This window comes from Diceros bicornis, chromosome 6 (assembly GCF_020826845.1).
Source record: "Diceros bicornis minor isolate mBicDic1 chromosome 6, mDicBic1.mat.cur, whole genome shotgun sequence".
Taxonomy (NCBI): domain Eukaryota; kingdom Metazoa; phylum Chordata; class Mammalia; order Perissodactyla; family Rhinocerotidae; genus Diceros; species Diceros bicornis.
Genome location: NC_080745.1, coordinates 77,844,371 through 77,868,880, shown reverse-complemented (window position 1 = coordinate 77,868,880; position 24,510 = coordinate 77,844,371). Strand labels below are relative to the sequence as shown.

At 41.0% G+C, this 24,510-nt stretch overlaps 1 protein-coding gene across 2 annotated transcripts in view; it reads left to right on the top strand.

Moving 5' to 3' along the window:
- ABLIM1 (actin binding LIM protein 1) overlaps positions 1-24,510 on the top strand; it is a 289,715-nt gene that overhangs the window by 243,250 nt on the left and 21,955 nt on the right. For both annotated transcript variants that reach the window (XM_058544068.1, XM_058544067.1), the window contains exons 9-12: positions 11,341-11,418; positions 12,135-12,290; positions 15,298-15,333; positions 18,008-18,137. In XM_058544068.1, the coding sequence (XP_058400051.1) occupies positions 11,341-11,418; positions 12,135-12,290; positions 15,298-15,333; positions 18,008-18,137 (400 nt within the window). The remainder of the gene's footprint in view (positions 1-11,340; positions 11,419-12,134; positions 12,291-15,297; positions 15,334-18,007; positions 18,138-24,510) is intronic.

Genomic DNA, 24,510 nt, shown 5'->3' with positions numbered 1-24,510 from the left:
TTGATTGTGATTTTTGTTTCCAAATGCTTGTGTTGGACAAAGTAAGCCTTGCCTCACTAGTCAGGTTCTTAGGAAAGCATTCAAGGGAAAAGTCAAACCATACAGATGTGAAAAAATGACTCATCAAGTTCTAGGTCCACCGTCTGATGACCTCCTCACCAGACTGTCTTTTGTACCTAGTCCATGACCACTCCAACCCAAACTCTGCATTCACTGCTCAGCTCTTGGTACATTCTACTGACCTCTCAAATCCAAATTCACTGAGTAGCCTCCATCTCTAAAAGCTGATAGTTTGTCAGATAAAACCTTTGGGGAAAATAATTATGAGCCCAGATGTTTCGATGTGAACAAGCACCCTGAATGGTTTTGTAACTTAACTCTTAGGTAGCATCAAAATGTTTTAGTAATTATCCTAGAACCTTGAGCACAAGAGCAAAAAGATAGACCCTCTTTATCTCTAACTTCTAAAGCCTTCTCCTGGTCTTAGTCAAGTCTCAGAACACCTCCAGATGACAATATTTTGTCTGTTTCAGAAGCAAAGAGCTGTACACAGTTGTGAGGTCATAATCATCATCTGTATCCTGTTCAGATGCCCCCAGTTTTTCACCTGGGCTGTGAAGTGTTTTTTAAAGCAATAATCAGACTGGATCCCAGTCCACAGTCTCTCCATTTAGCTAACTTAGTGATACCCTTGGAAAAACTGGAGTTTGACTGTACTCTACTTGGTGTCTCAGGGGAAGGAATGGCCTGAATTTATATTGGAGGCCAGACTCTGGAGTGTGGTATCATTTCTTCTCGATCTGCCAGTAGCAGGTATACAGAGCTATGTATGTAACCCCAGCACAGCATACTTTAAGTGGAGAAAAAAACTGCTTTTTCTCAGAATAATTGAGTAAAGACAAGACAAACTGTAAAGGAATTTGTCCACCAATATCAGGATGGTTTTGGTCTCTGTTTCGACATACAGCTTCAACTTGAGCGTGTGTGTATAACCCTCAAGTCCGTCAGCCAGGCAGGCATACGCTAGAATAGTCACCCATGTCTGGGTGCCAGACTCTGCGACTTTTGAGGAACCATGGATGCTTTGGAAATGGGTTATCTTTATAAAATAGTAGAACATTAAAGATAGTACTTATTGACACTTTTTATCTTAAGAATGTAAAATTCACAACATAGCTAGGGGATGCTGCCCAGAAACCACCCAAGTAGCTAGTGGTTTGCACTATCTCTACAGTATTGCTTTTAGTTTTTTGAATTATCATTTTTACTTCATCCCTGATGAAGTCTTTTGGGAGACAAAAAGAGGAATGCTAATGAGGCCAGATTGCATGGAATGTGTGTCTTTTCTCTATAAGGAGTGCTTGAGTTTGCAGATCATGTTACTAAAATGATTAAAAAAAAAATCAGCACTCTTGATTGCAGCTTGATGGAACTCTCTGGATAAGCTTATGAAAACAACTAGTGAAATACTTCCACTCATTCTGGCCAAGAGGAGTTATTGTTTTTTCTTCCTTTAATAAAGCTTTCCAGAGAATTCCAAAGCTCTTCTTCTAAAGCCAACATTTACCACTTGGGAAGTCAGGCCAGCCCTCAGCTCACTCACCTTTGGGAAGCCCAGTAGTGAGAAGGATGGTGCACCTCCGAGGGGAAGAGGTTCCATTGTGCCCCGAGCGGGGTATGTGCTGACGTTGGTGAGATTTAAAGGGGAATCAGTTTTTGAATAAGGGAATAAATCTTGTGCTCTCTTAAGGGTGTGTCTACAGATCACAAATCTTGAGCCAAGATTTCCAGGCCTTTCACCGGGTGTCACATTAGTGCAGTTACCATAGCAAAATGAAAATGTTTTAAGTCTTTCAGCAACCCCACTGAGTAATCCACATTCTTGATATTTAAGAACTCGTGGGATGTTTGTAACAACAGATTCTTAAGAACATCTCTCAGTGGCCTCACTGGCTTCTTACTCTTTATATGTAAGAATGTCTAAGCCAAAATAAATGGAAAAGAATGGTGGGGCGATTGGAACATAGGTAAATATACTATAACTTGAAGACCAGTTAATGTACTTTTAAACATGGGCCCCAAAACATACACGCACACACGCACACGCAATCAACTAAAGCAATGCCACTTGGGTTTACTATCAAATCGGTTTTCCTGAAAGTTTTTTTTTTTTTTTTTCTTTTTTGGATAATGTTGCTGAGTTGAGGATATTTCTTTGTTCATTCTTCCCTTTTTCCATGTTTCACGGCAGCCAAACATTCGTCGTTCTTCATCTGATTTCTTTTATCCCAAAAGTCTGATTCGACGCACAGGACGGTCTCCATTTCTGCAGGTTGGCGCTGTGTCTGGGCTGAGGCTCAGAGCCGCTGTCCTGGCCCCAGGCTTCTGTCGCTTTTCCTCCGTGTGCTGCTTTTCTCACGTAACTTCTCTGGCTCCTGCAGGGGCAGATGCTTTCTCTCACGCCACAGAGTGCATCTCACATCCTGGTTCTGGCTGTTTTCTTCTCCGATCAGTGTTTTCATTTAGAGCAGTGGCTAAAGCGTTGTCTTCGTTAAAGCAAGCACATTAGAAGCTACCCTTTTGGTCCTGTGTTCACATGTTTGTTCACTGAACAAATATTTGCTGAGCACCCGGGTATAGTTAATGCTGGCCTGGGTGCTCTAGACCTAGACTGAAAGGGAAGACAGGTAAATAATTGTAAAATGGTATAGAAATTTATCACAGGATGTGGATCAGATAGATCAAGGAATGTCAGATAAGGGAAAGGGTCTCAAGAGGCACTTCCTGGGAGAAGTGGTCTTTGAGTTGAATTTTAGAGGCTGAGTGACATTTGAACATGTGGAGATGATGAGAAAGGGGTGGGCCTGATGAAGAGTACAGCTTCATCAGGGAACAGCAGGGAGCCAGGGAACAGCGGTGCTTGGGTAGGGAGTGGTTTGGCTCAAGAAAGGAGTAGGGAAATGGGAAAGGAAACAATGAGACCAGGCACTTATCTGCAGAGGCTGGGGGATTTACATACACTCTCAGTTGCTCTCCCTAAGTATTCCTATGAGGTAGCTATCCTTATTCCCATTTTACAGATGGAGAGACTGAGATCATTCATAGTTAAGGAACTTCCCCAGAGTTACCCCCACTGGTAAGTGAAAGACGTAGGATTGGAACCCAGGTCTCTGTGAGCCCATAATTCATCTTCTTTCCTCTATACTACAAGGGGAGAGAGAGCAAGAAACCTGGGAAGACAGCAGGAGGAGAGCATCAAATCCTTGCTGAGTCTGGTGGTGTTTAAGGAAGAGAGCAGATGACTGTAGGACCTGTGCAGAAGCAAGGAGAGTACTCAGCCCGCTCTCCAGATGAGTGGCGAGGCAGGAGACTGTGTTCCCTGCACATACTTGACCTTCTTTCGGGGTCTCGGAGAATCAGTTGAAACCTTCACCTGTTAAATTACAAATGTCTTTCCACAATCCCGTCTTTGACCAGATGAAACCCATTTGGTGGCTCTGCTGACAATTCAAGATGGCAGCACAGCACTGCAGTCCGGGCTTCGTGCCTACGCCTTTTTTCTGTGCCTGCCAAAGCTGTATTAAGGCTGAGAAGAGTTTTGGTTTTGATCTACTTTTATTAAAACTTCACCTTCTTTCTTTAAATGGTTTAAAAGATAGTTAGAAGTAGAGAGTTTTAGAGTGGAAAGAAATCCTTTAGACTTCAACCCCCTAAGTTTCTTCATCTATAGAATGATATCAGCCCAGGGCTACGCAGGTCATAAGCAGCAAGACTTTACTGCAGACTCCAGGCCTTGCGTTGTGTTGGGTCCTGGGTTACACTCCAACTTGTATTTGTTGTATGATCTTCATTCTATCTTAAAGTTTTAGCTCCAGTGGCAGAGTTTTCACATACAGAGAAATTATAATCTCGTGAATCCAGAGGAACAGCCAAAGATCGTCCCCATTGCAAATGAGTGCTGCTCAGAATTAGTATCTCTAATTGGCAAGAAGTTAGTTGCCTTTTCAATAGTTTTTGGGGTTTTTCCCCCCAAAATTATACTTTATAACTCAAATAGTGTTCTATTTTGTTAGCCTAAGGCTGTAGCCAAGTGATGCATCTTCAGGACGTGAAGAAAAATACCTTCATCAAGTGTGAAATGTGTGGGTTTGCTCCAGATCCTTAAGTTTAGGAGATGTGGAGCGTCTTGAGAAGTGGTAGGTTAGAGGAAAGAGAGAGAGACCTGTTATTAATAACTTCTTTCTTCCTATCCTGTTGCTCAAAAGGGACATCTGATTCCCATTATTCAGCTGTAACTATCAATGAAGTCAACTTTAGCTTTATCACAGAAAGTTGTAAATAGCTTGGAACCTGGCAGAGAAAATGGGCCGTTTGACAAAGGTCTCCCTTCACCCATTGACCACTGAGGAACTGCTCACGAGAACCTTTAAGAAGCCTAAAACCTCCAATTCTCAAGTCACACAGATATTTTGATGTTTTAAATACTGTGGCCTATACAGCAGCTCATTTCACCAAATAATATGAAACACCTTTAGTTGTTAGATAAACTGTTCTCCTTGCAGGAACCTTCAGCACTCTGTGCCCCAGAAATAAACCCTGGTTTTGTTGTAGAGGAAAGTCAAATTTATAGGCAGAAAGTCATTTTATTATTTATATTCTGAAATTGTTCCTTCTTTTCTCTTGCTAAATTACAGGGAAAAGGAATTAATGAAAATAGAATTATCTAAGAAAAAAATATTCTGATTTTACTTACTTGGAAGAGTTTCATATGAATAGCAAATTTTGTCTATAGGTAAAACTCAGTACTGAGCATTTGTAATTCCTGTTGTAATTCGTTACAGACATAGCACATGATATTCCCAGGACCAAGTCTGTAATAATCCAGAGTGGATCCCTTGCTTTCATTCTAAAAAGGGGCTTCTCTGCTGTGCTTTTGGAGGTTAAAGCATGAATGGACTGCCATGCAAAATGGGCATGAGATTTTTTTTTTTCTTTTGAAACTAACATTCACCTATTATAATGTATGCACTTGCAAACCTATAACATACCAAATACTGTGTGTACATTTTTTAAAAGGAGCTAATCAGAGGCTATATGTATGTTTAGAACAAGGAAATAATGTTGGTGGTTTTTGTTGTATTAATGTCGCTGCCATACATACTGCTCTATTCTCAGCTTTCACTTTGTTTGAATATTTTATTCTTTTTGGTGTGTCTTTACAATTCATCAGAATGTATAGGTGTTAAGATGTATGCTGGAAAGACATTGAGGCCTCTTGGCCATAGTAGAGGCTGATGGCATTTGGGAAAGTGTTTCCAGAGAAGGAAGTGTGTGCCTGCAAGCCCCTCCCTGCTTCTTCTCAAACACCTATTCCTTTTTCCAAAGGAGATGATCTCACCTTTTCTTGACTTAGCAGTGAACATTCAACGTATGCAGATTTTTAAAGTATTCCTTCTTCTGCAGCTATTATCACCACCTTGTCTAGCGAACTTCAACAAAAACCCAAGGCAGGTACTGTCAACCTCAGCAGCACTTCATATAAGGTGGCAGTCACCTTACATCAGTAGTTGTCCCATAGGTGTTCCTAAGATCTTCCTGATGTGGTTGCCAGTAGCCTGTAGTTTCTCTCCCTCCTTAGAGCATGGCTTTGGAAGAGCACAAATTAGATGAACGTAGTTGTGCATCCTTGCTCCTGCTGAGTGAGGGGGTGGCGGGGGCAGCAGAGTGCTTTCCAGCACTCTCCTTCTGAGAAGGGACCAGGTGTACATGGTGGCCCAGAATGAAAGTAAATGGAAAATGTCATTTCTCTGCTTGCTTGCCAGGCAGAGCTCTGGTAAGTGATTTAATGGTCAATATTTGAAGAACGACGAGAGCTGGAGTGGCAACATAAAAAGATCTCTTCAGTGTAATTTTGATTCTGCGACGGTGCCTTCTGGCTGGTAGGACAAATGGACAAAATCAATGCATAGGGAAAAAATCAGATGAAATGTTGTTAGAGGGCTTTTTGAAAAGATTTCAAAAAGACGTGCGTTTTCAAACATCTACTACTAGTGATCAAATGCCATTTTTTCTCTTATTAAAATAAACCACTAGTCTTCTGGTGAGACCTCACTCTGTTGATTTTTTTTTCCTCTTTTTCTTGTGGATAAAAAACCTTTTTGAAATCATAAAAAGGCTTTTGAAATCAAAAGTGAGTATGTGAAGGTGTTCTGGGAAATAAATGTGGGTCATACGGACCCCTTCTTCATGAGACATTGAGTGAGGACAGCCACACCCAACTAGGAAGTTCTTGCTGAAGGCTCCTTCCCTCCTGTTGCCAAAATAAGGATTAAATTATTTGCCTAATTTTGTGGGCAAAATACTTTGAGAGTTCACAGCCAGTCTATAATCCTTTCTATATCTACCATGCCTTCTCCACTCCTCCCCCTGCCTTTTTTTTTTCTGCCAAAGATGGCATCAAAAGAAGGAACGGAATTTTTCCACTTGGGCTTTCAAGATCTTTTTTTTCTGCAAAGCATGAAGGAAAAGATGCTTAAAGGAAAGGAAGTAAATTACATCTGCTTTTAACAGGTTAATCATAGGTCCTGTGTCCTTTCTCTGTAGAACAGAAGTGGGCATACCTTTGGGGATAAATATTTGAAATTATCTTCATTTATAACGTAGGCAAGAGAGTAATTTTGTTCATCATAACTCTCATGGAGAATTCCAGAAACAAAAGCTGCTGATCCAGTGGGTTATTGAATTCAATTCATAATTACTGGGTCACTCTTGTTAATGTGGATATCTAAATGGGTTAAAATGGTAATTTAGGTTAAATAATTGTGCATAAGGATCATCTATGGAAATATGGATCATCTGTAAAACTTTGTTACAGCCCGAGTTAAGTTAATAGTAAAGAAGAAACTGTCAGTGAGATTTGAAAGAGGGAAGCGTGTCAATAAGTTGTTGCTTTTGAGATTAGAGGAGTTTCAATTTGAGTAGATTTGAGCTGCTATGTTGGAAGACAGCTCTGTGCCTTTTGAAGATGTCTTGGCCATCTTAGCCCTTAGCAAGTTATGTATTAATTAGGGGAAGAAATACAGCTAGAAGAATAAAAAGAGTTCTTTGAATAACAAACAAGATGTTCATTTAAAATTCAACGTTTAGAATTCTAGATGTTTAGAATTGAAATGTAAAATTCTAAATATTTAGGATTAAAACTTCAAAAATAACAGTTCAATTTTAAAAAGTGATTTTATTATCTTTGTAAGAGAGAGACTTCTAATCTTTACTGATGGAGCAAATACACTTTGGAAGCCATTAGAGACTGTGACCAAAAGCAGGCAATCCATGTGTGCTGTGTAAGCCTTGAGCACAGTTCAAGAGGCAGCGAATGAGGGACCGTCTTGGCAGATAAGGCAGGCCTGTGTAAGGTCTTTGCCATCCAGCACGGAAGGGCATTAATTACTAAAGCCAAGACCTAAGCAGGAAGTCAGTGTCTCGAGAGGATACAGGATCACTTCATAGAGTTCTCAAGAAGGGGAAGGATATTTGTCAACTCAGGTGGGACTGCTGCCCCATGTACTGTGATAAATTACTTAACATATCTGAGTTCTGCTAGGAAGGAATCCAAGTGCGGTAGCCGTAGAGAACTCGAGGAAAGTCTGGTCTACATAGCTCGCGTTGGAAAGGACTATCCTCTCATCAGGAGCAAAACAGAGGCAGTGCTGTCCGTCATTATTTGAGATTAACTGGCTGAGAAATCCAGTCTAATGTCTGGAAAGTGCTGGGTACTTGCCATGTGCCAGACAGAGTGCTTGAAGCTTTATATGTATTGTCTCGTTTATCCCCGTGAAATAGGTGTTGTTAGTATCCTCTCCTCCTCTCTATAAATGGAGAAGTTGAAGCTCAAGGAAGTTAAAAGAAAAAAAAGAGAGAAAAAGGAAAGAAAAAGAAAAACTCATGTAATGTCACAGAAATAGTAGAGCCAGGATTTAAACCAAGTTATTTGACTCCAAAGCCAGTTTTTTAACCCCACTGTATTATATTAGAGAGAGTTGTGTTTTATGCCATTATTTCATTTTAGGCGGGAAAACAAAGAAGGGCGCTTGTAAGAAAATGGGCAAGCAAGAATGCACCCCAATCCATAAACGAGATGCCTATGAAAGTAAATTTTGCAGTAAGATTAGGAGGTTAGAACGAAGCCAAAGCAGACCGTGGTAAATGCAATGAAAGAAGAGCAGTTTCTGAATCTACAAGAGACCATCTTGAGCATTTCTCAAACAGCGCTACATAGTCTAAGGATGCGCTTGGCAGAGTGATCTCTCTAGGAAGAGCCAGAGCATCGGCAGATTTGGTGAACGTTGACTTGACTTGGAACACTGACTATAAAAATCTAAAATATTTATTTTGGAATCAGAGAACCCAGGGCAGGTGTATGCAAATTGGAGGTGATTCCGATCTGAAAATCAAATGAGACTTGACAAAATTCATGTTGCCAGATAACGCTCAAAACCCTTAGCCCAACAATGTTAATGGTGTACATGAACAAGATAAATTCTTCAGGGACAGCCTACATAATCCGCAGGATACTTTAATCCAGTGAAGAAGGACGGGAGAGAGAGACTGAACTGAAACAGGCTAGTTCAGCCAAGAGACCTTCGAGGGCATTCTTCATCCCTGGAGGAGAGCATTAAAGACCCTTCCCGACGTGCTCATGTTGTCCTCCAGTTATCTTCCTATCAGCGTGCGCAGTACACAAGAGAACAGAACGCTTCAGAGCTGTCCTCGGGTGTGTCATTACAGGAAAGAAAGAAGTATCCCTGACCCACATTTGGCAAAAATAGGGATGAGTAACATGGGAGAGACCCCAGAGCTCAGCGTGCACCAGGCTGTTCACGCAATGTCCTAGATGCTTGTTCATGAAAACAGGCCTTTGTCATAGCAACGCCGGCAGCTGCAAATGTCTGGCTGTCCAGAGCACACCCTCTCCTCCCCCACCCCAACACAGGGAGCTGTTACTGGGTTCTCGTATTGCTGGTGGCAATAAAAATATTTTCAGTTAGCAGGCACTCTTTTTTGCTACTTGATCAATGTATTTTTCTTTTCCTTTCACCTCATTTGTCCCAAAGTTTTGTTGGTGGGAAGTAAATGGTTACACTCACCTTAAAATATGGGGAAAAATGTAGTGCAGGGATCAAGAGCTTGGGCTCTGCCTGTAGGCTGTCTGGCTTCAAATCCTGACACTCACCTACCTGTGTAGCTTGGAGCACGTGTACTTTCCCCTCATCTATAGAATAGGGGTGATAATGGAACCTACCTCAGGGGGTTATTGAGAAGATCAAATGAGATCACGCCTGGGAAGTGCTCATCACAGAGCCTGCCACGTAGTGCGTGGGCAGTAAATGTCAGCTGCTACTAATATTCCTGTGTTATTAGTTAAGAGGCTTCATTTTTTATTGGGTTTGGAAAATATTAGATCCTGGCCACTTGAAGCTGAAGGACTCCCTGTAGTTAATAATTATCTTACCAAGGTGGCTATTGTCTCAACTTTATTAAGGGATGGCATTTCTTTTTAAAGGAGGGCTGCCCTTTGGTTGTGTCACTTCTGTGTTTTGATTGGGAAATGGATCTAGGAATTGCACTTTTTGAGTAGTGTTATTATGTAAATCTTTTCTTTTTCGGTATACTCAGAATTAGGAATTTTCTTGTATTGAGATATGCCTGTGATTGGAAAATTGTAATTCTAGAAGGCAAGTGCTTGTACATGGCAGGTCTTGGGGAGGAGGACCAGAAGCGATGAGCCGGGCTCACCTCCACTTGTTCACAGTGTGATTTCTGCAACCCGAGCCACCCTGGTATGTCAGAGATACCAGAGACACTGGCTGAGCATGATTGATCACAGGCCCCCAGTGAATTAATTCTTACCCTTAGAGTGAGTCTGATCACTGCCTGACTCGAATTGGCCAGGTAGGTTGGCCTTCATTGCTTCAGATGCGAATTACGTAGTGATGCAGCATCCTTGTCTTGAGGAGCTCATTTGGTTCAGTTACGCTCATATTCAAGATGCCGAATATCAGTAGAAATAGTATTGAAGAGGAAAAAGTCCTATTCCCGACTTAGAACTATAAATTATCCTCTCCAAGAATAGCTATGCAGAAGGAAGCAAGTCTTCCAAGAAGACTAGGCCTTCTGTTTTCTTTGCAGAGCTTTCCAGAATATGCCAAGCAGAGGTAGGAGGCAGTTAATCCTGGTTTTTACCTCTCTCTTGCACTCCCATGACCACCACTCGTCCTCAGGGTTCTCTAACCATAAATTATGAAGTTCCATTTCTTTTCTCTTCCCCAGCAGCCAACCACTAACTTTACTTCAGTGACTCTGTGTGGTTAGGCTCAAATTGTGTCATTAACATGAATCAAGTATCCACAAACTGAGTATTTGTTTACAAGTAATAAATTCTGGCTCATTCCCTCAACAAATATTTATGTCTTCTATGTACCTGTGCAAAACATTGGGCATAGACGGTGGTGAAAAAATAAACCCTCTGAGGGCAGAGATCATAGCTAAAGATCATGGTGGAGGTAGACATGATGCCAGGAAACTAATAAATACGGAACTATAAATTTTGTTAGAGAAAACAAGGAGAACCAACTCTGGATTGAAAGATCAGGGAGGGCGTCTTTGAGGAGGTGATATTTAAGCCAAGACCAAAGGAGGAAAAAAATCAGCCAAGTAAAATGGGATCAGAGCATTTCAGGCAGAGGGTGCAGTAAGGCTAAGACCCCTGAAGCAGGGATGGGCACCATGTCCTGTGAGTGATGGGGTGTGGTGGGTGACAGGGTAGGAGAGGAGGGCAGGGACAAAATCCTGAAGTCCTGGGAGTTGTGGTTTTATTCGAAGTGGACCCTGAAGCCAAAAGCAGGATAGAGAGAATCCAAATTCTGTTCTTAAATGCCCTCTCTGGCCACTGGGTACCAAGTAGATTCGAAGAGGGCAAGAGTGAAGGCAGGAAACCCACAGAGGAGGCCATTGCAGCAGTCCAGACGAGCCGAGGCGGTGACTGGGGCTGGGATCGTGGCAATGGACATGGAGAGAAATGCTTGCGAAGGGGGAGCCAGAAGGTCTTGTAGGGCATAAGGAAGAGAAGGTAAAAAGAAAGGCCCTCAAATACGTTTTCCAGGCTGGATTGCACAACTAGTTCTCCTTGATCTTTCCTTGTAGGTTGTGTTTGCCTTTTGTCCCAAAAGTCACAAATCGTTCCTTTTTTAACCAGCTTAGTTTTTAGTAAAACTTAGGGATTTAGGCCAGTCTGGATTCTGAAGCCATGGTCTGAAATCTTACAAGTCACTCTTTATTTTACAGCCTACCAGGACTTCCTCCGAAAGCATTTATTCTAGACCGGGCTCCAGTATCCCTGGCTCCCCCGGTCACACTATCTATGTAAGTATCTACTTCTGGAAGGGATGCTTTCGGGATAGGTATGGTAGCGGATTGTCAGAGTGGAGTGGGTAATCCAAAATAGAAGCTAATTCAAAAGGATTTCTATTTCTGTTGTGAGATCCGATTTTCATTTTTGTAGATCAGCCTTCTCAGTCATGTTTTCCTTCAGATAATTAAATTTATATGTGAATGTGACCATCAGTAGATGACCTGTAAAATGCAGTAATGTGATGCAGGACTTCAAGACTTGTTGTGCTAACATGCATACAGATATTAGGGATTAACTATACGTTTTATAATGCCGATACTGAGTATTCTTAAATTCTGCCACAAAGATATTTAAATATTTAGTTTATTAAATATGTAGTTCTTGTTTTTAGCCATCTGGGAGGGTTTTTTGACCATTTGTTTGAGCTTTTCCTTCTCTGTAATAAACTCAGGAAATTATCTTAAAGGTTTACAATCTTCTCTGCTTAACGAATTCTACATAGACTTTTCCTAAGCTTTTGGTGACTTTTTTTTTTTTAAAACATCATTAATAAATGGTATGAATCAGCAACTTTCTACAGAGTATGAGCATACTAAGCAAAGTGTTTTGGGTTTTGTTTACTTTTAAGATAAACAAAACTTTTTAAGCAAGACATGAAATGCACTAACGATAGTTCCTGAAGAAATGAGACTGCGGAGTGATTTTTCTTTCTGTTTAACTTTGCCAGGCAAAAGTGGACAATGAAATCCTGGATTACAAGGATTTAGCAGCCATTCCCAAGGTCAAGGCAATCTATGATATCGAACGTCCAGATCTTATTTCCTATGAGCCTTTCTACTCTTCGGGCTATGATGACAAACAGGAGAGGCAGAGCTTGGGAGAGGTAACAAATTCCTAGAAGTTGTGAGTTGTACAGCGACTTACTTCTCTTTCGTCACATGTCTAAGAACTACTGACTGGAGTTAAAATAAATCAGAAGGTCCTTTTGATTGCCTACTATTTGCAGGCTTCCATTCCAGGTGCTTTGCGGTATTAAACAACCCGTCCCACTGTCCCTCCACGTGCTGCCTGTATGACTTTGGCCTTGTAACAACCATTCTGATCCTAGTTTCCTCATCTGTAAAACAGATAGATGATAACAGAATCTACCTCATAGGGTGTTAGTGAGAATTAAATAAACGTATCTATTAAAGATTAATATCTATATAATATCTAGATAATCTATTATCTGTTAAAGCTAGGCTATATAAACTAATCTATTAAAGCAATTAGCAGAGAGCCAGACTCGTGGTAAATGTTTGGCAAGTCACAGCTACCACTGTTGTCTTTACCTGTCCTCTTGAGGCTTGTTAATGCTCTCCCAACATTAATGATGCAGAGGCTGGAGCACAGCCTCTCAGCCCCTTGGGGTCCCCCCCTTCCCCCGCCCTCCCAGGGTTGGGGTTCCCTGCTGTCACCTCCTACCCAGGTCTCAGGGACTCTGGTCTGTTCCCCTGGCCTATTCAACTCACTCTTAAATTTTTTTCCCCTTTAATGTTTCTAATTGGAATCATCTATAGACTGATTTGAGTCCAATCAGAGAGATGTTACCCAAGTAGTGGGTCAAAATTAGCCATTCAACCAAAGTTAAAACACGCTGTAAACTATCTGTAACATCACACAGTGCTTTGAGATCTTAGATGAAGAAACAGCACGCAGATGTGGTGATTCTATTTAATTTGTTCTCAATAATATATATAGTGTTTATTGTTTTATAATTATGTTTATATTTATTTATAATTATAATATATATTGTTGTTTTTATGTATCTATTGTCCAATCGGGGTTTTATTCCAGAGCATAGCTCTGCACTGAAACGGTCCGTTGGGCAGTATGTGGTATGCGTTTTCATATAGTGCCACCTAGTGGTCACATTGCTGTAACTGCATCTGCATCAGCTCTCAAATGCAGGTTGATTGGCCTGGGTTTTTCAGCTGCCATTGGGCCTGGGAGAGTTGCATAGGGGATAAAGGGCAAGGAAGGTTCCAGAACAGAGTGCACAGGGGCTGGTCCTGGAGCAAGTGGATGAGAATTTCCTAGTGTTCAAGTCATAGAAGCAAGGGGGAAGTGAGTTGTTTTTATGGGGTTTGGGGAATGTGTATGTATTTCTGTGTTTCCCAGTAACTCCATGTTGGGCAGTAAAACATCAAGCACTCAAGAGTATGGGCTTTAAAGTGAACATTTCTGGGTTTGGAACCAGACTCTGATATTTACTTACTAACCATTTGACTTGGGGAAAATTACATATTTCAGTCTCCTTATCTGTAAACTCAAGATAATAATACCTACTTTAGAGGTTTTCTGTGAGGATTAAGTGAAATGTTTAGATTAGAACAGTACCTGGCACAGAATAAGTGCTCAGCACAAATGCTGGCTGCTCTCATAATCAGCATCGTTACCGTCATAACCCAGAACGATGACCTGTGGGTTTCCCTGGGTATAGAATCTTGATGGGAAGATGCCCCTAGATCAGAAATCAGACATTAGTGCACTGTTCCCCGCACGCAGATCTTGCAACTTAGAAAACTTTACAAGCTATTTGATTATTTGTTCCTTTAGTTATTAACACTTCTTTCATAGAATCCATATATGGCCATTTTAGAAACACTGGAAGAGTAAACTTGAAGTTCTGTGTAGCCATTTGTGCCTTCAGAAGGCATGAGTAGGGTGGACCCAGGAGCCGGCTGTCAGCAGGGGCAGACCTGGCTCCTGCCCTCAAGGAGCCTTCACCCAGCTAAGACGTCCCCGAGACAGGCTGTCGCAGCAGACAAGACCATGGGGCTTGAGGAAGTCTGGAGTGCGACAGAGCCCGTCAGCTTCTTATAAATTTGGGGAAAGGGGCAAATTCTAAAACTGAGAAATCCGTCACTGGCCGTGTTCTTCAGAGTGCTTTGTTTGCATTTCATTTCTATTTGAAAGCTTTTTTCATTTTTATTCTAAACAGTTCATTCATTCATTTAGCAAATACTTGTTGGGTACCTAATGTGTACTAGAAGCTACTCTAGTCACTGGGAATACTTAATTGTAAACAAATGGGGTGCTTGCCCTCATGGAGCCTGCAGTATAATGTGGGAGACAGACAATAAACAAACAAACAGATATATAATCTAATTTTATAGAGTGAGAATGCTGTGAGGAAAATGAAGCAGAGTGAGGAGAAAGCATGCCGGGGCTGGGTTGCTCCTTTAAATAGGAGGGTCATGGAAGGCACTGTGTGGTAGTGCATTTGAGTAGACAGCTCACTGAAGATGGGGCATGAGCCCTGCAGGTGTCTGAGTGCAAAGCACTGCTGGCAGAGGGGGCAGCAAGTGCAAAGCCCCCGAGGTGAGAGAGGGCTTGGTTTGTTGATTGCCCCAAGGAAGCCTGTATGCCTGGAAGAATGGAAGCCGAAATGTGAATGGTGGTGAGGTTGGCAAGGCCACCAGGGCCGGATGCCACAGACCTGGTCATCACAGGCCTATTTTAGTCATCAAACTATTTTATGCTATTGCTGTGGTTATAATTTACTCAACAACCATGTTTACAAAATTCTGTATTTTGGTAGACACTGTAATAACTGAGCATAGCTTGAACATAGAAGGGAAATAGTTCCAGTTTGTCTAACTTAATCACCTGAAGCATCACAACGTATTTATCAAAACCACGGTTCTTCAGCAGAGTTTTGGGCACAGTCTCCTAGGAACTTTGTCATGTGTAGCTGTCTGAGCCCCATTCTCAACTTACTGAATCAGATGGGGAACGGGCAGGGGGTGCTGGCAGGTGTCAGTTGAAGAATGTTTCCAGGTGATTCTGATAAGCAACTCTAATTAAAATGATAACAAGTTAATTTAAATTCTCTTTTATTCTTCTAGTCTCCAAGGACTTTGTCTCCTACTCCATCCGCAGAAGTAAGTTCCAGTTTTGAAAATTAGAATGGGTGGATTTGGGGAGCTGCTTGGAACTTTCCTAGAGTGGAATTTTGGAAAAAGGACAGCAAACAAAAGAGCAGAGGAACTGTGTGTAAGGTTAGGAGGATGCAGGATTCCGTACTTGTGTGATGTGACTGTAAGACACAGCGGGAAGTTTCTTTTTAGATGGACACTGGGAGGTAAAGACAGCCTTACGCTGATCGGAGCCTGTGCCTCTAAGTGGTAGGAAAGGGTTTGAGGGGCTGAAGCCACTTGTCCCGACGTGGGGCTCTCTCCCCTCATCCATAATTCATTGATCTGCATCCTAACCTACTGGTTTACCTGAAATGGCCAAGAGTGGTCATAGTGTGTTCTGTAAGCGGAGCCGTCTTCATGGGAGGCCGCTCCTTTCAGTCTGAAATCAGTCATCCTCTCCCCCTTCTCAGGGTAAACAGACCTGACAGTGGCGTTTATCCAGTGCACCAGGCTGGCTGTCCTCTTGGGAAGAAGCTCCTGTGTGTCTGGTTCACACAGAGCCATCTGTGATTGTACAGCAGTGAGCCACGGGTCCCGTGTCAACCCGAACATGCTCTTCTACTCGGCAGCATTCAGAACTAAAGACACAGCCCCCAGATTAGTTCCTCTCGCCACCATTTTAGTCAAGGTTCTTCAGGGAGCGGGTGATACTGATCTACAAAATGAAACAGCTCCTTTACACCATACCCCCTAGTTTCAATGGTTTCTGGGCTTTGCCGTCCCCCTCATTGACTACCTACTTGGTGACCAGAGGCCTTAGAAGTACTTTCTATTGTCCCTGCATGGTTTTTCCCTCGAGGGGTGGCTTTGAGGCTAGTGGCCCAATCTCAGGCTGAGCCAAGTCTGAGTGTGGTCCAGCACCAAGGTCTGACCCAGCGCTTTCTTCCGTTTTAGCTTTTACAGATAGTGATATCCAAGGGATTGTATATTTAGCAGATGCTGCTGCTTAGTTTGCGTTTCCTTGTGTATCCAGTCAGCGAACTCTTCAGGAGTTAGGTCTACCCCCATCTGAAAAATAATAATAAAAATATAAAATAAAATCAAGAGTCTTGTCTTAAAGTCAACTCACTCTCTGGATATTCGACATAAAACTGGACTGATCTTACATAATTGCTATAATTTGAGATAGTAACAACTCTATAGCTGAGTGCTATGAATAATTAATTTCTATTAGTATTCTGATAATTTACAACTGAAGTTGTGAAGAATTAAATCCTATTATTGACCAGTTCCAAGGTTGAAGCACATTATATGGAGACTTTTTGTTTTGTTGTTGTTGTTGTTGTTGTTGTTGTTGTTTGTGAAGAAGATCAGCCCTGAGCTAACATCTGCCAATCCTCCCCTTTTTTTTTTTCCTGAGGAAGACTGGCCCTGGGCTAACATCAGTGCCCATCTTCCTCCACTTTATGTGGGACGCCGCCATAGCATGGCCTGACACGAGGTGTGTCGGTGCGCGCCTGGGATCTGAACCGGGGCCACCAGCAGCAGAACGTGTGCACCTAACCGCCACACCATGGGGCCAGCCCCCTGTTGTTGTTTTTATTTAATTTATTCTTATAGCCAACAAGGATCAAACCAAAGTTTCTTTTCCATTTGCTCTCAAATTTCACGTAGCTATGATTACTGAGGTTTTAATTTAGTTATTTTTAATGCATTCTTTCCAACTTTCGTTTTTATTACACTAGTAGAAACTTCGTAGGACAACAGATTCCTAAAATGTAAAACATTCCTTGTACTCTTCTATTTCTTTTAATGATATTATATTGTATTTGTGTGTGTATGATTTTTTTGTACTTAATACCTAATATATTCTTTTCTAGATTTGGACATAGGTGACATGTTAGTGATACTATTATATTCCATTGAATTGATATGCCATAATTTACTTAGTTATTCCCCAATTTGTTGAGCACGTAATACAAAGTTTTGTCTTTATAAATGGTGGTAGTATAAATATCTTTGAGTAAACTTTTCTGTTTAAAGATCATGTTTTATTATTTCTTTGAAATATGTTTCCCAAAGTAGGGAGTAGAATTATTGAGTCTGAGGCCACCACTAGCTTATTCTCCAGGAAAATCAACTTAAAATGTCACCAGATCGATGTTATAGACAGTATGGGTTGGTGGTTGGCACAAGGGGTAAGATTAGAGTGGGGAGGCTGGTTCTGAAGCAGTCTCTGCCTGTACGAGCTACACACCTACACACAAATCTCTTATCTGTTGGGAACCTTCTGAAACATTCTGCATTAGTGGAGAAGGGAGGTAATACCATGTGTTCTTCCTTCCTTATTATGCAAATCTTATGAAACAATGGATGTGAATACACTCTGTAAAACTGAAAAGCACAATATAAAAGTGGTCATTGGAGTTATTCCCTCTTTTCCCAGAGCTCTGTCAACATTAGAGTTTACAATTTTTACATCTTAAAATTTTGGTAAATGCAACTTGGGTTTTGAACAAAATGGATTCACCATGGAATGTTCCTTTACATACGTATTTAAGGAATATGGCCCTAAAAGATATACATGACAGGTGGACATGATAGTTCTGGGAACTTTGGTGGAACTTGATTTCACTTGAACCTGATGATAACCTGAATGTGCATTGTGTGCTCACGCTTTCTCGTCCTTTGTCTCCAGGGGTACCAGGATGTTCGGGATCGGATGATCCACCGCTCCACCAGCCAGGGCTCCATCAGCTCCCCTGTGTACAGCCGCCACAGCTATACTCCAACCACGTCCCGCTCTCCCCAGCATTTTCACAGACCTGGTAAGGGCAGCTGTTCCCAGGGTTCACTCTATATACTAATCTGTGTTTCTCTGTGATTTTTTTTCCCCCCCACTGATAGTGTATTAAAAAATCTGGCTACCGAATATATCTACCCCACTCCTAGAAAAAAAAGAAAACTCGTATCTAACTATATTTTATATCTTTTCCTGAAACAAGAGTCATTTTATACATATGTTCATTATGATTTATTAAATAATTACATTTTGACAGTGAACAACTAGCAGCTAGGGAGTTTTTTTTTTTAGACTTGAAGAAAATCTCGTTACTTTGAGACTTAAAATGAAGATCTCCAAAAAAGAAACTTTGATGTGCTTTTTGGGCATACCAGCATCATCTGAAATCCAGTATTAGCCATTTATTGATGAGTTTATTATATCTTCCCTATCCAGGCACATGGTGTTACTAAGCGTGCTTGGTTAAGCACCTTCTAGAAGGAAGTATTGTATACAACCTCAGGGTTGTATTTGATAACTTTTAAGATCCCTTCCAAACCTAAGATTTTGAATCAGACTTGGAAAACATAAAAACATTAAAGATGTATTGTGATAGAGAATATCAGATAATTGTGGACTTCAGTTGACTTTTGTCTGTGCAGAAGTTAGTCCCTGTTACTATTAGCAGGTGTCTCATATGTGGAGTAGGAAAAGAATGGAGATCCCAGCACAGATCCAGGCATCCCTGAGAAATAGAGTCACAAAGGAAGACCTTAGCCTTCTAAACAAACTTGGTGGTGATGATGTACGTCTATGACAACTTCCTTTTAAGCTTCTTGCTTCTGCACAAGCTGATGAGAGTAAACCCATTCATATGCTAACTTATTTTATAAAATGAAACCAAAGGAAATGAGCAGAATGTAAAAAGGCTGCAATCTTCTCTTGAAAGCCATAGATTTAATGCTTGCAGAGGATTTAATTTTTACTATTTGATCCTTCAATCATGTATAATTTTTTCTAGGCTCATAAATATTTACTCAGTATTTGTTGAGTTAGGTTAAAGGAGAATTTTCAGGAAATGAATTCCTTTCTTTTCTCATGTACAGCTATATTCATTTTATTGATGCCCTGGACCTGGGTCTGGAGTTAAGCCCTTGTCTATCTGGGTGACAAGAAATCCTTTATGCTGCCACCCCGACATATGGGCATATGCCAAGGTCGCTGAGACCCCAGCCATGACCTTGTCAGAGTGACGTGGGATTGCAGGGAAATCATTGTTCCCGAGAGCCCTGCATAGGCAGAGAGTGGTCAGTCAGGGACGTGTTTCCCTAGAAGGTCGTGCCCTTATTAAGCTCTGGAAAGTTTTTCTGCTCCAGTCACAGTTCTGATGCCAATAGCCTTTAGAACATTCCCCATTCCAAGCGACCCTCCTCCTCTCCCTTCACAATGTATTACAGATATGTGTGATGCCAATTATTAAGATTTACAATTATTTTTTCAAGGTCTGCTCTTCTAAAGTGAAGTTGATGGGGTTTTGATAGCATAGTTGTGGTCAGTGTAGAAAACCTCAAATTATCTCCTCCGTAAGTTCTAGATGCCAGACGTGATGCAAATCCCTCGGGTCTGGGTTTAGTTTTAATGGTCAGTTCTTCTTCCGAGATAACCAAGTTTCCAGTTCCCCAGTGCTGCCACTACACGATTCTCAGGGTCATAAGAGCTCTTTGCCAGTCAGGGAACACAAACAGGTTTTCCTTCTCTGTAGGCAAAATAAAATTAAACTTCCAGTGGGAGAAATTTGCAGCTTAAACAAAAGAATCTGACCCTTGCATATAAGTGCTTCTTTTCAAGGTTCTTGAAATGATTGTCTTTTTTTGTTTTACATGTGTTGCAGAAGGTTCTGTTTTATCAGGTGCTTTTCTAAAACCTCTCTTTTTGAATCTAAATGATGTGCCCAATACTGGCTCAACAGTAGCTGGCATCGTCCTGACAAAGAATGTCCTGGTGGCCATTCCTTCTCACTGAAGCCATTTATTCTCAGAGGGTGACTCTGTACCAACCTGAACCTATTTGCGAATCCTCCCCACTTTGCCTAACCCTTAGCAGGTGCATTCTTAACCCTTCTTCCTTCCTCCTTTTTCAGACTCCTGGTTAACGTTCTTTATTTTTTTTCCTCGGAGCGATGCCGTTGTCCCTGCTCCTGTGTTAATTTCTGTTCTTCTTTTCTGTCTCCGCCTTGCCCTGCCCCTGACTCCTTGCCGCACAGAGCTGCTGTCTCCTGGTGTGCAGAGCTTGTCCCACCTGCGCACCAGCAGCCTCAGCTCCACCCACAGCGACTCCCGCCCCAACTCCCCCTTCCGACACCACTTCATTCCCCATATCAAAGGTAAGAGGCAGGCTTCTCCAGGCAGCGCCCTGCATAGTGGAGATTTATTAGCACCCTGGGAAGGCTAATAAGGTGCATCTCCAAGAGTTAGCTCCAAGCTTTTGACCTCTCAGCATGCCTGCGTGTGTCATGACTACACCCAACAGCGTCTTAGCACTGGCATAGCATCTCTCGTTAAGAGAAATATGTCATTTCTAAGGGCTCTAGATGAAGAAACAGGAAGTATGTTTAAGATCATAAGATTTATTATCTACTGCTTAGAAAAATATATATTATTATTTTGTTTTTCTCTGTGTGGAAAGCAAAATATAATATATAGTTGTGATATTTTCCTGGTTTTGATATGTGATATGGCTCAGCAGAGCACAAATACCCGAAAGTTGTCTTAATGGTGATAAGCCACTTAACCACTTCACAATATTAAAACATTTGGATAGTATAAAAAGATGGATGGCAATATAACTTATATTTCTCTTCTTGAGCCAACTCTTAAAGGAATCTTCTTTTGACTTGTCCTGATTTCTGTGTGATGGAGAAGAGGGGCTTTGCCTTCTGTTTTCTGTTCCTGCCCCACATTTCTGTCCATTCCCTTTATGGCATTCGCATTGTTTTCCTCATTTTCCGTTGCGCTTCTATAGCAGTTCTCGATCGGGGCTCCTGTTCCCTCCATGTGTTGGGAGAGCCAAGAGCCCCGAAGGGCTCATGAAGGGGCCATAGTTTAAAATAAGTATGAGCTCCCAGAAGGATGCTAACTTTTTCCATAGTCTTGATTTGAACCGAATTGAGTAATGAAAATAGCTGAAGGAGGGAGTAACAGGCAAACACACACGTTGTCATGGGTCTTAAAACAGACCTAAAGGATTCTAACACTGAGTTCCAAGTGCTCACATCACTAACGCTTCTATTGAGTAGCTTTTACATTGTTCTATTTGACTGAACCTTCATTTCCGTCTACCCAAGCTTTTTGCTCACTTGGATTTTTGAGTAACTGAGTCTAAATCTAAAATATAGATGTATTGTCCTCATCAGTATGCAGTTATTTTATGTGTGCTATTTTAGCATTTTCTATGCTGTAAAAATAATATTGCTGACATGGTTATTGAAGGCACACAACATTTGCTGTTAGCAAAGAAATCAGTCTTTTTCAGTAGGTACAGCATTTTCTAAAATTCTTGACTGATTATTTAAAATTATTACTGCTAATTAGTATTTTGGGGGAAAAAAACTTTTGTTACCTAGATGTCAAGAGGATGCTTTAGAGAATGTTTATAAAACCATCAGAAATTATTGAAAAAACTTCAGAGATGTATTTTAAAGAGACTTTAATATAGAAGCCCTTGGCCAAATTAAGATTTTTTTGTTTGTTTATTTCTAATATGCAAGAGAAAATACATTTTTTAATTCATTAAAATGTAAACTGCCTTGTTTGGTTATTACATGTTTCATCATTCAGAAGAGATACTTTTTGTAGGAAGAAATGTCATGTGCCCTGTCAAGTTATACGAAGTTTGTACAAATAACACATCACAAAATATCAAAACTCACAATAGCTTGTGTCTATGGGCAGCCTCCTGGAGAGATGAACACCCATATGGACACTGGAGTCCTGGGTTTGAATATTATCTCTGTCACTTGCTAGCTATGGGACCTTGCGTTGTTGACTTAACCTTTGAGTGTCACTTACTCACTTACCTTACCTCATTTATAAAACTCTCCTAGGTCATTAGTGGTGTGGGAAGTAAAGTGCCCTGGTGTGTAGTAAGCACTCAGTTACATCTGTCTGTGATGCCCCCCCCCCCCCCCACCCCATCCCCATTCACAGCATCCTGTGAAATACGCCCAGGGGGATATGAAGAGCTGAGGCTGTGGTTAGGTGACCCGGCCAAGGGCTCGCAGCTAGGCAGTGGCAGCATCTGAACTAGACCTCAGGCTTTCTCATCCCTCATTCCTATTAGGTGTGTGTGTTTCAGTATAAATATACATGAAGTATAATTTTTAAAGCAAACTTTTACGTCCCGTCTCTTTTTACCTAGAAAACTGCATTCTTATTGGGGCTAAGACAAATAGCTACTTGCAGACATTTAAATTACGAAATTAACAAATTTTTACTTTTCAATAGAAATACCAAATAGTTATAAAAATTACAGTACCTCTATGTGCCTAAATAGTGCTTTCTTAAGAATGTAGATATACATTCTTTTTTGGTTTTAGTCTGAATTTGAAGTTTTTGACACAGCCAAATATTAGGGGTTTAAATTATTAAAAGCATTAGTCCAAGAGGAGTTAGCGTGACCCCGAGCTTACATTTAAAAGACATCTAGTAGTCTCTTTCTCATTTTCTTTTTATCAGACATATGCCTATTGTTTGTTCATATTAAATAATTTATATACTTCAGATGTAAGATATAAGGTGCATAACAGTATATGCTCAGTTTTAAAATCAGATGAACTTTTTGCTAAACTACAAAATAAATCGTGGAGAATTTGTATATTAAAGATATTGCTGTAAAAGCCTAATATAGTTGAAGGGCTAAATATTATTCTCTAAGGAATTACTTCGTAGTTATTTTAAAAAACGCATGTCCATTCACATGGAAGGCCTCTCCAGCATTTGAAATTTCAGCACAGAGGGAACTTACGGCCGTTTCAGAAACACATCTAAGATATCCTTAAAATGGGGCAAAGTCTCCCAGGGTTTTCTATGGCCCTTCATGTGAACATTTACTTGTTATCTGGGAGCTTGTCTTGTGATCTCGGGGAAGTTATTTTTAAAACAAATGTAAGCTGGGGAGCTTGAAGACCCCAGGGTAGGCTGTCCATCTCAGGAGCGTGCAGCTAGAAGCAGGGGACCCCTATCACTCTGGCAGCCAGAAGCCCAGCCTCCTATTGCCCAGTTCACTTCCTGGTCCTTATTTTGGATGCATGTGGCCCAGGCCCCCAGGGTCCATCGAGCTGAGGATGCCTGCATGGGTGTAAAGCTGAGACGCACATCACAGGCTGTCTCTCTATTCCACTGGCTTCCTCCATCACTTTTCTGTAATGTCCCTCTTATTTTGGGGTGCGTTTTTATTTCTGCTCTCCCATTCTATATTGGTATACCATTGTTAGGCCGTTTGAACAGGTGCATGTCTAGAGATTTGGAAAAACTACTTTCACTTCATTTTGTGCTTTGTTTGTGCCATGTTTGCTGAGTTTCTCTTCCCTCCCCTTTGAAATACTGTTAGACATTGCTTTCTGTGTCCATGAAGTATAAATCAGATTTGTGAACAGATGGGCTACATGTATTAAGTCTCTTTGAAAGGAATCTTCCCTGTTTTGCCATAGATAGGAGTTGCTATGATGCAAATATGTACTTGACACTTGCTGAAGGAAACAGTAACTGTTACTGAAGTTTTAAGCAAGAACCAGCAATCTTGAAACTCTGTCATGAAATTCTAGATGCTCCCAATTCTAAGGTCCCCTCAAAATATTCATTTATTTTTTTGAAAATAAGCAGAGTCCAGAAAGCTGAGCAGTGCTCCAGCAGGTTCCCACAGCAGACACATGCACAGCCCTTTCGGTTTCCTTGTCTTAGAGTTGGTCACCTAGGCTCTCAGGGTGCCAGAAAGAAGAATGACAGTGAATTTGTTAAGTACAGTGAGAATCCTGCAAGTGAATGATTTCCCGAGGACTGGAAAATTGGCTTATTAGGGTGACATAAGGGAACTAAAAATGAAGGCCAAGAAATATATAGAAACATATATATATAGGTAGCTTCTCATCACAATAGCTAAGATAACTAAAGTGAACATAAGGACTTATTTAGAACAACAAAATGGCTATGAATGTGACATATACAATATTATATGATATATACACTGTTATATTATTTTTAAATAATGTCTTAACTCCAGGCTGATAGATGATGATGATAATAATAATACTTTCCACATATAATATTTCCTCTGATGCCTCATACGTTAGTTTGCCTAAGTAATGAGCTAACACAAAAGTAACCTTTTGGGACCCTCATCAGAGTTGAAAGTTTTATCATTTA